This window comes from Octopus sinensis, linkage group LG14, assembly GCF_006345805.1.
Source record: "Octopus sinensis linkage group LG14, ASM634580v1, whole genome shotgun sequence".
Classification (NCBI taxonomy): Eukaryota; Metazoa; Mollusca; class Cephalopoda; order Octopoda; family Octopodidae; genus Octopus; species Octopus sinensis.
This window is the reverse complement of record NC_043010.1, coordinates 30325632-30340631: the sequence shown is the minus strand read 5'-3', so window position 1 is coordinate 30340631 and position 15000 is coordinate 30325632. Positions and strand designations below refer to the sequence as shown.

Sequence of the window (15000 nt, the reverse complement as noted above, 5' to 3'; positions counted from 1 at the left end):
GTCGTTCGTTTTCACACTCACATGGACACAGTGTTGTGTTTGCTGGAGAAATAGGCTCGGTTTCAGAGAATGGTGAGACTGCAATATAGAAACATAGTGAGACCTGAATGTGTATTTGAAGATTTTGAAAGACGTAAGTTATCGAGTATTTAAGTATTTGGATTATTAATCTTAAACTCAACTTTAAACCTTTATAACAAATCAAGTTATTAGAGATACAACAATCAGCCTGACAAGAGAATGCTGGAAAGATTCTCTAATAGAAAGAGTAACAATAAGAAGGATAAGTAATTGTACGATCATTGGATTTAATAATTTGGGAAAATATGTGAATAGCGAGCGTGTCCGAAACAAATTTTGAGACCATGCCAAAATGTATTCCCAGAATGTTTTGTAGGTTGGTCAGAGAAGGAAAGAGAGCACACAGGCTTCACTTTAAAGTCTCAGAAGTGGAGGCCCGAACGGAAAAAAAAACCGCCCTTAGCCCTGAGTGGACACTGCTAAAGATACCCCAAAACTAGATGGCACTATTAAACCAGACGATATTATTTTGATCTGCATGTTTGTTACAGTCACTTGGTGAGACACCGCTAGCGCCCTGGGGCGAGTTAAGGATAAGAGATGTTACATTATGACTTAAAGTTTGGGGAGGGGAAATAGCGAAATATCTTCATGTAATAAAACACCGACATTTAAATGGATAGGGTTTTTCTAAGGATGTGGGCAGTACTTATCAGTACAATCTTTTGGATTTCTCTGAGGCATGGTTCTCTTGGCATCTTATCTAGATGTTTCTGACATCCCCCTTTTTTTTTATCATACCTAGGGCACCAACAGTAACAGGAACAGGAGTAGTGCTATTTTCTGTATGTTATATATAATTGTAAGTCCTGGTATTTTTGTTATGTATTTGTCTGAATGGTTTTTTTTATCATACCTAATGCGCCTACTTTGATAGGAATTGTTTCTATTTTTAGGTTCCACATTCGAGTTACCTCTATTTTCAGATCGTTGTATTTTGAATGTTTATACGTTTCTTTCAGAGAAACTTTGTCATCTGTTGGTATTGAGACATCGATTAGAAAGCATTTTTTTCTTGGTGATCTCTGACAACTATATCCACCCTATTGGCCTTAATTTCTCTATCTGTGTGTATTGGCATATCTCAGAGTATAGTTGTTTCTCATTTTCTGTGGCCTCTTCAGGCGTGTACCTATACCATCTTTTTTCTGTTGTTATTCCATAGTGTTGGCATTGCTTCCCATGTATCTAGATTCCAACTCTGACGTGTCTGTGAATATATTCCTTCTTAACCAGGACTGGGCAGCCAGAGACAATGTGATTTATTGTTTCTTCTTCATCTCCACATATTCTACAGTTACTTGCATTTCTTTTCATTATATGTTTTTTTGTGATTTCTGGTGGGAAGGCTTTGATCTTGTGCTGCAATTAAAAATGCTTCACTCTCTGCTTTGAGTCTTGAGCTTCTCAGGCATTGTTGGGATTTTGCTTTTTCTATTTCTTTTCGGTTTAGTTCAACCCAATATTTGCCATGAAGGGGTTTTTCTTGCCATCGTTTTATCATGATCCGTTTGCTGTCCCAGTTTTAGTTTGGATTTCCTTTGTTTTACAGCTTTTGTTGCATCTTCTTTTCCTTCATAGTTATTAAGTACTATTACTTCTTTTTTGTATTTGTTAGCTTCCTTAAATACTGAAAACATTTTTTTGTTCTGTTCGTGTCTTGTGGCTATTTATATTAGTTTTCCTTGCTCCTGAAGCAGGTATTTCCGTAGTCCTATGGTAGTTAATTTGGGATAGTTTACTAGCAGTTTAAGGCTTCAACCACCTTCGATACGTCGTATATATAGCCCTTATATGTCAGGTTTTGAGTGGTGCATTATTATTATTATTATTACTATTATTATTATTGAGTGAGAGTGCAGTGCATGCCATCAAAGTGACACTGGGGTAAAATATACGAAGCCCAGTATACCCATCATGACTACCCATCTGATAAAAGTACGCCAGGCATCACAACCATATGTGAGCATCATGGTGATCTCATATTAAGATAAACAGCACATGACCTTGCAGGTGGGGCCCAGTTAGAATTTTCTTCTGGTCGAGTAACCCATCCAGCACAAAAGGTCCCTGAATAAGGGTTGCTTAAGGATGTTGAACGAAACACCCATGTTTCCCGAGGTGAATTATCCAAACCCCAAAGAATCCCTCTCAACACACGGCTATGATGCTCCCCCACTACTTCTGCTCGTGATCAGAAATGCACATATCGTCAGTCACTAAGGGACATGCTCAACTGGTTAAGGTCAAACAAGTGACAAGCAAATCTGTGGTATTGAGCAGAATATTTGCTGTAGCCCATCTTTTATTTCCAAGACAAAACAATGTGTATGATAACACTTCCAATCAGTTAAGATCAGAAGCCACGAGAGCCACTGCCTGGTACTGCATCAGGACAATTATTATTATTATTGTTGTTGTTGTTGTTGTTGTTGTTGTTGTTGTTGTTGTTGTTGTTGTTGTTGTTGTTGTTGTTGTTGTTGTTGTTGTTATTATTATTATTATTATTATTATTATTATTATTATTATTATTATTATTATTATTATTATTTTGGTTTGGCACCGGTTCGGTCTTATTCCTATGTGGGCAGCGGGTTACTACCTATAACCTTAGGTATCCACAAGTTTTCAGCAGTCTTTCAAGTGCTTAGAACCCTCCCGATAATCCTTGCTGTCCCTAAGATACAAATTTCCTGTTGGAGCTCTACCGGGCATTCTATATCAATCTCCCTCAGCCATTTGTCTATATCTTAGCTTACTGTTTCCAACGCACCAATTATTGTAGGTACGACCTTTACTGTTCGCATGCTCCAATTTCTTCCTATTTCAAACTTTAAGAGATTGTATTTTTTGTTTTGTTTTTCTTCCTCTTTCTTTATGATCCTGCAATCAAACGGGTATGATGCGTCGGTAAGTAAGCAACTTCGCCTTTACTTATCTACAATCGTTATATCTGGTGTTTTATTTTCTAGCTTCTTGTCCATTTGAATAGGAAAGTTCCACAAAAGTTTACACTTCTCCAATTCCAGTATTCTTTCGACTCCATGATTGTACCAAGTGTTTCTAGCTTCAAATCCCCATTTCTGGCACAGTTTCCAATGTATAACTTTTACAACCTGGTCGTGCCTCCATTTCTTACGAGGTCTACATTTTTCTGACACATTCTCTCCATACGTATTTTTGCTCAAGTTGTTTGTTTTTATCGCTTGATCTTGGGCTGCTACAATTAGACTCTGTTTTTTTTTTTTAATTGCCCCTTTTTAAAAACCAAGTCCAGGATTGGCTCTGTGCTAAGAAGCTTGCTTCCCAACCACATGGTTCTAGGTTCAGCCCCACTGCGTAGCACCTTGGAAAAATGTCTCCTACTATAGCCTCATGCCGACCAAAGCCTTGTGAGTGGATTTGGTAGATAGAAACTGAAAGAAGCACGTCGTATATATATATATATATATATATATATATATATATATACACATATGTGTTTACGTCTCTGTAACTTAGCGGTTCAGCGAAAGAGACCGATAGAATAAGTACCAGGTTTACAAAGAATAAGTCCTGGGTTCGATTTCTTCGACTAAAAGCGGTGCTCCAGCATGGCTGAAACAAGTAAAAGAATAAAAGAACACGTCTTCAAAATTGGCCATGCAGACGTTTCCCTTCGATTTGTCTGATGTGCTCTCTGTGTATTTCGTTCTCGTCCTTTTCTCTTATAACGCGCTTCATCACCTGTTCTTTATTAACTGTCTTTATTATTATTATTATTATTATTATTATTATTATTATTTTATTATTATTATTAGTTTTCTTTGTGTACCGATATCATTTATATTCCACTATTTTATCGCGCTCTTAAACTTGTACAAAAATAAACATCTACTCATAAACTTACTTCATCACGTGACGAGAAAATATTTTTTTTTTGTTTTTATGTTACCTGTTGATGTAAATATCTCACTTTCAGTTGTTAGTAATGCTGTAGTCTCTGGTTCGGTGGTCTCGCTTAGATCTCCTTCAGTAGTTATTAGTTCGGGAGATGTAACTAATGCCACCGGTGTGGTGATTTCGCTTACACTTTCTTCGGTAACAGATGTTTCTGAATTTGTGCTAACACTATTATCCGTTTGGGGTGTAGAGTCAGTATTAACAGTAGTTATTTCTTCTGTTAGTTGGGCTGTCGTTATCTCCGGTAAAATATCTGGAAGAAAAAAATATATAGGATTATGCTGAAACACTTTTCTTTAAAATCTTTCTAATTTTGGCACAAGGCCAACAATTTTGAGGGAAGCGAAGAAGTCGATTACATCGACTCCAGTCCTCAGCTACTACCTTTTATCGTCTTCCAAAGAACGAAAGACAGTCCGCCTTGACGGAATTTGAACTCAAAACGCAAAGAGTATGAAGTAATATCGCTAAGCATTTTATCCGACGTGCTAACAATTATACCGTATCGCTACCTTACAGTTGTCAATAAAATCAGTCAAACGAAACATCAGTGATTATATTTGTTTTCGTTCACTCAAAATCATTATAAATATCTTAATATATTTGACTACTCTGAAATAATGTTGTCGAAGAGTAAACAATAAACCTACACCTAATGATTTTTATATGAAATCCATTAGCAGAAGTTAATTAAAAATTAAAGTACACCATTAGGTTGTAATGACAATGGTATAAGTGTAATTACATCCGAAAACAAATGGTTTTCTGGTTTTCTTGACACATTTCATTGTCAAAACTGGACTATAACCTTAATACTGTATATAACTTAAGTAATTTGCATAATTTAAACAAAAGTGAGCAAAGAGAAATAACTAAGAGTGGCCAGTGATATGTATATACACAACACAGCAAATACAGACATATCAAATACAATACAATATAAATTCATGATTTATCAAAATTACATCTCCCTCTAAAGGATGTGTCACAATTACCAAAATTGCAACTGAGACTAGCTCCAAATTAAAAGGGGCGATAACCTCAAGGCTCAAGAACACTCATAAGTTGACATTCCATGAAGAAAATGGTCTATGTAAATTACCCAAGCCATAAATGTGTCCTACTCTTTTTGTTTATGTCAAAGTTCCTTAGCTTGTAAGATAGTTATGCTGATGACGTCTATTGACATGTCAACGGCGAAGAATTCTTGATTCTTGAAGTGGAGATACTTTTAATAAATCAAGAATCAATGTTGTATGGTATGTGACATGCCTGTATTTCTCTATGCTAAATTAAATAGTATTGATCAGATCAGTGTTTAATAATTAATATAAGGATTCAAGAAATTAAAATCTTGTCTCTAGCAAGGAGAAATAAATTATTGGTCAAGAAAAGTACGGTGGGACAATTACGAAAGCGTAATTAATGGAAATTAAAATACAAATAAAGACACGAAGAAACTAACCTGTTCTATGTTAATGGCTTCAACAAGCGTTTAGTAACAAAATTAAACCATTAACAACTTTTGGAGACACAAAAATAAACAAATTTATGAAGCAATACGACACGCGCCAGCCACTACGAATAATAATAATTATCGCTATTATACTTACCACTTACATACCACTGGCAACAGTCACAATGATGCCCGATTCTTGTCGCATAATATATGACAGATACGTTGCGAACTAACAAGGTCAATTTAATCTAAAAGAAATAACAATGATAATGATAATAACATCAATTACTTCAATTTTTGACACAAAACCAGCAGTTTTAGAGGGAGGGTGTGAGTTGATTGCATCGACCTCACTACTTAAATGGTACTTTATTTTATCATGATCAAAAGGAAAAAGTTGACCTCAGTGGGATTTGAATTCAGAACGTAAAGAACCGAAAGAAATATCATTAGGAATTTTGTTTGATGCACTAACGATTTTGCCAGCTCGTCGACATTCCACTTTCCAAATGTCCTCTCTCGGTCTCTGTAATACTCAGGGCGGCAGCTCCGTTAAAGAAACTAGCTACGAAAATACATGTCTGGCGAACCGCGACCACAACTGTTCACAGTCAAGGAAGCACTGGAGATGTCGTAGCCTCAGCGCATGTCTGTGCGTCCTCAACCGTGGCATGCTCAGGCCACCATGCAGTGGGTGTTGACAACAGATAGACCGCCTGACCATCGAGATGCGTCCCTTCCTCAAGAAGTGGAAGAGTATACGCTCCAGCGTAATCAGACGGTGGCCGGAACAAGGCACGGCGGTCAAGCGATAGTTGATGACGGATGCGATATACGCGTTAGCCACTTCTGCCCGATTTTTCAAGGATAGCTTTCTCTCGGCCCATTTCTGGGTGAGAGTGGTCACCCTGTTTTTTGTACATCTGGAGGCTCGGACCAAACTAGCCCGCGAACAATTTAACCGGTCTGTCTGCCCAGCGCCCAACGACGCAGTTGGACGGCATGGACTTGTTTCTCCGGGTGCTGAGCCGCAAGCCCACTGATTTCCCCCGGTTAATCGACGCTGCTGAAATCGTTTCGTAGTCTCTGAGGGAGATTCCGATCATTTCTATGTTTTTATGATCCGACACCACTACGGTGACGTCGTCAACATATGCCGACACGCATCTCCCACGTCCTAGGTCACGCGGGATGCCTCTCAATGACTCCAGTTTGTGTGGTAGTGGCTCGAGAGTCAGTACATACAAGAGAAACGAAAGGAGGAAACCTTGCCGGACCGAGCACATGAATGGTTCTGAGAGGTGATCGTTCACTCTTACTACTGAACAGATGTCACTGTGCATTGCAGCGATCTAGCCCCTGAATACAGGCCCGAAACCAGCTTGCTTTGAAGGCTGCCGCCAGATATAGGTCAACCCTATCGAAAGCTTTAGACTGATCTAAATTGATCAGGACCCAAATCTTTTCTACTAAAAGCACGAGGCCTGAAATTTGGTGGAAGGGGACTAGTCGATTATATCGACTCCAGTGTTTCACTGGTACTTAATTTATCGACCCTGAAAAGATGAAAGGCACAGTTGACCTCGGCTTTGAACTCAGAATGTAAAGACAGACGAAATACTGTTAAGCATTTTGCCCGGCGTGCCAACGATTCTACCAGCTTGCCACCTTAATAATAATAATAATAATAATAATAATAATAATAATAATAATAATAATAATAATAATAATAATATGTCATATTCAAATAATGGTAATTACTGCGTTAACGGGACCGGAACTGTTAACAGTGAATGTGTCGCACACGGCAGGCAAGCTCCAGCTGGTCGTCATGAAGCCATTGATCAGGATCAAAATCGAAGTCGAAAGTGCAATGGGAGAAGAATGAAATGGAAAAAGAGGTAAACTAGAGTATGATTGTATGTTGGTAGAGAAGAGGTTTCGTGAAACGAGTGAAGAGATTATGTGATGAAAAGGGGTCTTTGAAACTTCTGCCAAGCGATTAATAGACCAGGATTAGAAGTTGAAGAAATTCAGAGAAGAATGAAAAATGAATGGGATGAGTTTAAAGCAACAGTAGCAGAAGGTGGCAATGAAGGGATGAGAAATGAAGAAACTAAAAGAGAAGGAAATCAGTATGTGCCTGACGATGTTGATGAAGTAAATAGTGAAATCTATTTAGCTGGACAAGAGACAATAAATGTTGAACGAGACTTGAACGATGAAGGAAAGGAAATTTTAGAAATGCTGCGAGGAAAAATACTTTGTGTGAACAATGAAATGCCACTAAATGTAAGCTATATGGACACGGGAAAGTAAGGAATGCCACAGGTAAAATAAATTGCGTTTTGAGCTTGGTTAAAACAGAGAGCATTAATGAAACTAACCAGCTAATCATAACTGCTCCTAATGTAGCTGATATTATAGAAAGCAAGTAGAAGACTGTTGTAAAAAAGAAGGGGAAGGAAAAGAAAGAGCTAAGCTGGAGGAAAAGAATACAAATGAAGTTGGAAAAGGCACAAAAAGAACTGAGGATAATGAGAGAACTCAATAATGAGAAAGCAATCAGAAAACTGAATGGAAAGTACAAGTTAAAAGAAAAGGGAGAGCAAACTACATGAAAAATTGTTACAACGGATGTCGGTGTTAAAGGCCAAATTGAAAAGATATGATGCTAGCTACAAAGATTTTGAACAGAATAGATTGTTTCAATAAAAAATAGGTATCTTTCTGAAGAAATAGAGGGGGAACAACATCAGGAATTGAACTCTGATGATGTGGAAGAAAATAAAGTATTCTGAGGATAACTTTAGAAAAAGCCAGTGAGATATAAAGAAAGTGTAGAGTGGCTAACATAGGTGGAGAGACAACTTGTAACTGTACCAAGACAAAAGGACTTCAGAACGATCTGAAGTTTAAAAGAAGAGCAAATTGTACTCCGAATGGAGTACGAGGTTATTGACTGAAAAATTTCACACAACTGCATGAAAGGATCTCAGTGCATTTTAATGAATATTTGCAGCAGGGACGCGTCCCTAACTGAATGACAAGTGGATGAACGCTATGTCTCAAGGACCTCTTGAAAAATAATTTGGTGTCAGATTTCCGACCTATAACAAGGAAGCTTATGGCCGATGTCTTGGCGGAAAGCTTATATCGCCATCTGGAAAGTAACAATTTATTTCCAGTAGGAGAGGAGGGATGAAGCAAGCAAAGCAGCACGACTAAAGACCAATTATTAGTTGATAAAAAGAGAATTAGAAATTGAGGATGCAAACTGACGGGACTGAATGTAGCATGGTTCGATTACAGAAAAACAAATGACGTGGAACCGTACAGTTGAATAAATAAAACAATAAGAATGTTTGGAATGGCAGAAAATATGGAGAAAAATGATCAATGAAAGTATGAACCATTGGATCACTGAATTATCTCCCGCTGATTGGATGTTTTCCAGAAAAATTCGTCCTATTTTTGACAAATGGTTGCCGAGCAGAAAACAGAAAATAGAAAATTTGGGAAGAAAATCGAAATTTTTTAACACAGGTGACAAAGTGTATTTTAAAATATATAGTAACGGAAAACAGGACTGGGAACAAGGAAGTATAACTGGACGTCTGGGTAACGGGATGTACATGATAAAAGGACCAAAATATGAACACAGAAGGCATTTAAACCAATTAAAAAAAAGATATGCCAAAAATCAAGAGAGGCTAGAAGAACCAATGGATTTATGGTATGATTTGTTCCAGGTCCCAGAACCACAAGCAAAAGCAGAACTGGCATGTAGGTCAAACAGGAAGAGAAAACCTGCAGAAATGATGGAAATTAACGCTAAGAGAAAAAGATATGTCAGTTTCTCACCGAGGAAATAAAATTGATAAATTCTGGTTTAAAAAACTCAAAAGGGGGTGGTGTTGTGTAAAGTAGGCTAGCCCAATACGTAGATATAGAGGGAGAAGTCTAGACGTCAAGGGTTGAGTAGAGTTCATCCGAACGTGCGATATAACACACACACACACACACACACATATATATATATATATATATATATATATATATAAAATGTGACCTCGTGTGTACCGTTGGCGATTTGTTTCCTCTGTCTTCCCTTCTCTGGATCTTTCCTTCTCCTATGTTTCCGACGAAGAGCTCCGCTCGAACGTTAAACCCTCCTTCTTTCCTTCTTTCCCGAGCGTCCAATAATACTATATTTGTTCCACGTCCTCGCGTTGTTGTGTTTTTTGTGCTTTCTTGTTTGGATTAACTATATATATCTATCTATATATATATATATATATATATATATTATATATATATATATATATATATATATATATATATGTATATATTTATTTGTGTATATTTGTGTCTCATGAATAAAAGACATAATAAAGCACTTTAAGCTCCAACGTGTCGATTATTTCACATTTCGAAGGCGGCGAACTGGCAGAAACGTTAGCACGCTGAGTGAAATGCTCAGCAGTATTTTGTCTGTCGCTACGTTCTGAGTTCAAATTCCGCCGAGGTCGACTTTGCCTTTCATCCTTTCGGGGTCGATTAAATAAGTACCAGTTACGCAGTAGGGTCGATATAATCGACTTAATCCGTTTGTCTGTCCTCGTTTGTCCCTTCGGTGTTTAGCCCCTTGTGGGTAGTAAAGAAATAGGTATTTCGTCTGTCTTTACGTTCTGAGGTCTACTTTGCCTTGCATCTTTTCGGGGTCGATAAATTAAGTACCAGTTGCCTACTGGGGTCGATCTAATCGACTGGCCCCTCCCCCCAAATTTCGGGCTTTGTGTTTGGAGTAGAACAGATTATTTCACATTTCTGTGTGTGTGTGTCTGTATACATATATATGTGTATATATATATATATATATATATATATATATATATATATATATATATATATATATATATATATATATATATATATATATATATATATATAATATATATATATATATATATATATATATTATATATATATATATACGCACACACACACACAGACACACACACACACACACACACACACATATATATATATATCTGTTTATATATATTTGCAGTCTGCAACAACCCTAAAGAATCATTACCTTCAAACACAGCATAATGTTGTAGCTAAAACAATATATAATGCTATCTGGGATAAATACTGAAAGTACTTCTGTTGGCGAATGCGTGTCAACACATGAACTGAAACAACGAACTGGAAGAGATAGTCGGGCATCTGGTAGAACGTCTTGTGGTATTTGTTCTGGCTCTCTATTCTCTGAGTTCAAACCTCACTGAGATTGACTTTCCCGATCATTCCTTGAAATCATTCGCCAGTTGATAACATAACAAGCCTGATGTAGGTGTTTGAAGCAGATACGAAAGCTAATGTACAGATTTGATAATTTCTTTCAAAATGAGTTAGGAAGAATATTTACAAAGAAATGTTTCAAACTTACAGCTGCCCTACCTGGATTATGAATTTATATTTATACCAATAATTATTGATGCATTTCTCTGAGTTAAGTGACAATCTCGAAAAGCTGAGGTTTTCAGATTTAGGAAGTTACCGGCTAAACAAGTACTCTGCAAAAATATTCAAGAGTTTTCTAAAATTCAAAATGTAATCAAATAGTCATTCGGACTCCTGCGATGCGACTATCTTTTCTTGTTGGAAATCATTTTATTCTTAGAGAATGAATTCAGATAAAAAAGAAAAATAACAAGTAAGCAAGCAAACAATCATACATGCAAATAAATATACATTCACCCATACATACATATATCTATACACACATGCACACACACACACACACACACACACACACACACACACAAATATATATATATACATATATACATACACTAATGTTACCAACGTCACAGTTGTCAATAAGAATAGTTCTAATATCAGAAAACAGTTGATGACTTAGACAAAGCATAGTCTGTGATTTTGTTTCTGTCGTATTCACATTTAAGTTAACTCTGCTGCTATAATCTCTGTTGTTCCGCAAATCCACATTTGCAATTTCTAAGCCTGTTATTTCAAGCAGCCAAACTGAAAACAAAAATGCATGAAGATTACACAATTAGAATGCTTTGGGTAGTTACAATAAAAGCAATTGAAGAAATAACAAATGAAATAATGATATAAAACGAAGGAATAACAAATGAAGAAATAATGATATAAAACAAAAAGAAACTTTTTTAGATAAGTATTATCGGAGATATGAAATAAACCTTAAAATGGCTCTAAATTCTTCACTTGCCACCAAAAAGTACTCCACTTTTTGACATATTTATATCATGTAATATATGGAATATGTCGTTAAAATGGTACTGAGCATCTCAAATGCTATCATCAATTTTTCTATTTTCTTACCCACAGACAAATATAAAAGTATAGCTATATGCAGCACTAATTCTTTATGTTTGTAGCGTTTCTCCTGAATACGGTTCTTGTCAATCCCAACTTTCACCCTATATTAATTTTTCTTTTACTTTTTTTATTCTCTCAGCTTTTCATAATAGGCCAAGGAAGTTACTCCTAAGAATAATCAGTTGTGTTGTGTAATGCTCGTACTTGCTAACTACTGTAGAAGCACAATAACTACGCATTCATTTACATATTCAGTAGCTACGTGAGCATCACATAATGCGACAGAAACTATTTTTGCTAATCTTAATGACATTGTTATCTGAATCTAACACACCACTCTCTATAGAGAATGGAAATCTTATCAGTTACCACGCTGCAACTCACAGCTGTACAAAAAGATACCATTATAGATCTTTTATGCCCTGTTCTACGAGTATCGAGGTGCAGAATAAGAGATAAACTTCATATGACATGTGTTAGCTCTTTGATTTTGATCACAAATAAAATCCATTTCCTTATATTTTGTTGATACATTTGTGAAAAACATGAAGAGGGTCACGTTATCTCTCTCTATATAAAGCTGAAGTTGTCTGTGTATGGTAGGTTTGGTAGCCTTCAATTAACACTATCTCCTCCGAGACTCTGCGTCGCAAGGTGACCAAAATTGAGAGTATGATAGAAGAAGGCTTGCTCTTCATTCCGTAAAAGAATAAATTCAAATCGGACCATGTTAACACCTAAAATTATTTACATCAAAAAGGTGCTTTTTTTCTATGAAAATCCCTATTTTTTACGATATTTTGAGTGCTGTGTCGCCATTTTTCGGTGTATTTCAACCAGAAAAATATTCACTTAAAGAGAATAACAAGCTACATAATGCAAAATTTTTACTTTTCAAAAATTCCAATTCTAAAGGGTCGAAACAAACCCGAGCAACGCCGGGCGATACTGCTAGTTCTTTTAAGAATTGTTACTGTCATTACAAATTAGACCGTTGACATTGTCTTTGAGAACAGTAGCTTTTTAAAATTGAGTTGCTCTTGTAATACAGGTGAAGCTGAGTGCCTTCTGTGGGGTTCACACGACATTCTATCAAGTAAAGTATTAAAAGAGAGATTACCGCTCTTAAAAATCTTACCTGATTCAATATTAATTAATTCGGAAAACTGGTTTTTGTCGCAAGTGTCATTCATTAAACATAATTCAAAAAGATCTGTTACATTTATTTGTGTATCTGAAAATAATAAATTAATCAAATGATTTTCCAGCAAAAATTTTCTTAATAATCAAACTGTCAAGTGTATTTCTTAATGCTTAATTCATGTTATTTGGGCACCCAATTGTAAATATTCATTAATGGCGAAAAAGAAACCTAACTCTACATTGATAGTTGCTTCTAAATTTCAGATATGTGAGAAATGCGAAGTGGTAAATATCCAGTACAACAAGCATATATTTTTGTCCGAGTTTGGCAAAGCAAAAACGTGAACTGAATGTAGCGCAAATGATGTAGTTATGTTTGCCTAGGAAACAGCTGATAGGTAATTCATTGTCCTTTGGAGCGTTCGTTATTTTACAACCTCGAATAGTTGTTTATACATGTATAATGTTTATTATATATATGTGTGTGAGTGTGTGTATGTGTGCATGTGACTATGTATAATATATACATGTACATACGTATGCATTATTATGCATATGTATGTATATATATATATATATATATATATCACGTGATCACGTGACCGATGTTGTTCGCATTGTTTTAGCCTTCGAATGACGCCATCCCGCTGGCTAAGCGAGCAGGCCAACAGAAGAAAGAGTGGTGAAAGAGTACAGCAGGAATCACCACCCCCTGCCGGAGCCTCGTGGAGCTATTTAGGTGTTTTCGCTCAATAAACACACACAACGCCCGGTATATATATATATATATATATATATATATATATAGGAGTAAATGTAAGGACAAGCAAGTTAGGCAAGTCGATATACAAAAAATATTAAATACATTTAATACAAAAATTGTACATATGTTTACATATAAAATAGTCCGACTTACACCGAATTGAAATGATATCAAGAATTAAAGGGGTTGAATAGGAGTTTTACGAGTCCAACGGCTGTTTCTGAGGGCTTGGTGGTCCAAACCAATGCTTGTAACTTGATTCCATTATCGGATACCACCAGCTTCCGTCTTCAAGGAAGAATTAACGTACCAAGAAAGCCCTACACAATTTTTTTAAAAACTATAATCTGAGTATTTCATTTGCAGTTGACATGAAGGTAGCCAGTTCCTTAGACGTTACCCTCGACATAACACAAACTTATACCACTGTTTCTATAAATCCAACCAGTCTTTACAATATATAAATGTCCTCTCTAATCACCCTAAACTCACCCTTAAAAGCGTAGTCAGAATCTCTGACTTATTTCCAACTAATTAGAATTTCTAACTTATCTGCTAACGAAGAAATTTTATAATAATTATTATAATCATTCCTTCCAAATAAGCGGCTTCCGCGAAAAAAAATCTATCATATCCCCAACACTAAGCTTAAAACTAAAATAGCGCATCTCTTTCCCAATATTAACCCTGAATCTACGAACACCACTCCCACTCTACACCAATCGAATAAGTCCCAAAAACACTCCCTATATATTGCACTCGACCACCCCGAGCTTAAAACAACTACAAGCCACTCTACTCCTGATCAACCCACTACATCCACGCACTCTAAACATTCTATGGCCCACCTTTCTCTCTCCTAGTTAAATCTCTACGTAAAATCTTCTTTAAAATCCTAAAATCTAATTTTCCACCACAGCATAAATACTATCCTATTTTTAACAAATCATCACTGAAAATCTACTCCACCACATTTAATTTAGGATCCATAATCGCCTCCTCGAACAAACGCAATTTCCAACACCAGTCTGCTGAATACCTAATCTCTTACACTACACTCCAAGTTAGCCCTCATAGTAGCAATAACACAACCCTTAATAACCGCCCCCAGTTAAATAATGCTAGACTCAAGGCATCATTCTACAATCCTACCTACGCGAAACAAATACTAGCTGCAATACCACATCCCAACCAAGTACAAATACAGATCACACTCCTGGTTCTCCTCCACTAA

At 36.3% G+C, this 15000-nt stretch overlaps 1 protein-coding gene across 1 annotated transcript in view; it reads right to left on the bottom strand.

The window, feature by feature from the left end:
* LOC118766054 overlaps nucleotides 1–15000 on the bottom strand; it is a 96891-nt gene that overhangs the window by 258 nt on the left and 81633 nt on the right. Inside the window, exons 14-18 of the mRNA XM_036509208.1 lie at nucleotides 12999–13094; nucleotides 11346–11539; nucleotides 5637–5730; nucleotides 4016–4276; nucleotides 1–78 (exon numbers count right to left, since the gene is read on the bottom strand). The exon at nucleotides 1–78 is cut by the window's left edge and continues 258 nt beyond it. Coding sequence (XP_036365101.1) covers nucleotides 1–78; nucleotides 4016–4276; nucleotides 5637–5730; nucleotides 11346–11539; nucleotides 12999–13094 — 723 coding nt within the window. The remainder of the gene's footprint in view (nucleotides 79–4015; nucleotides 4277–5636; nucleotides 5731–11345; nucleotides 11540–12998; nucleotides 13095–15000) is intronic.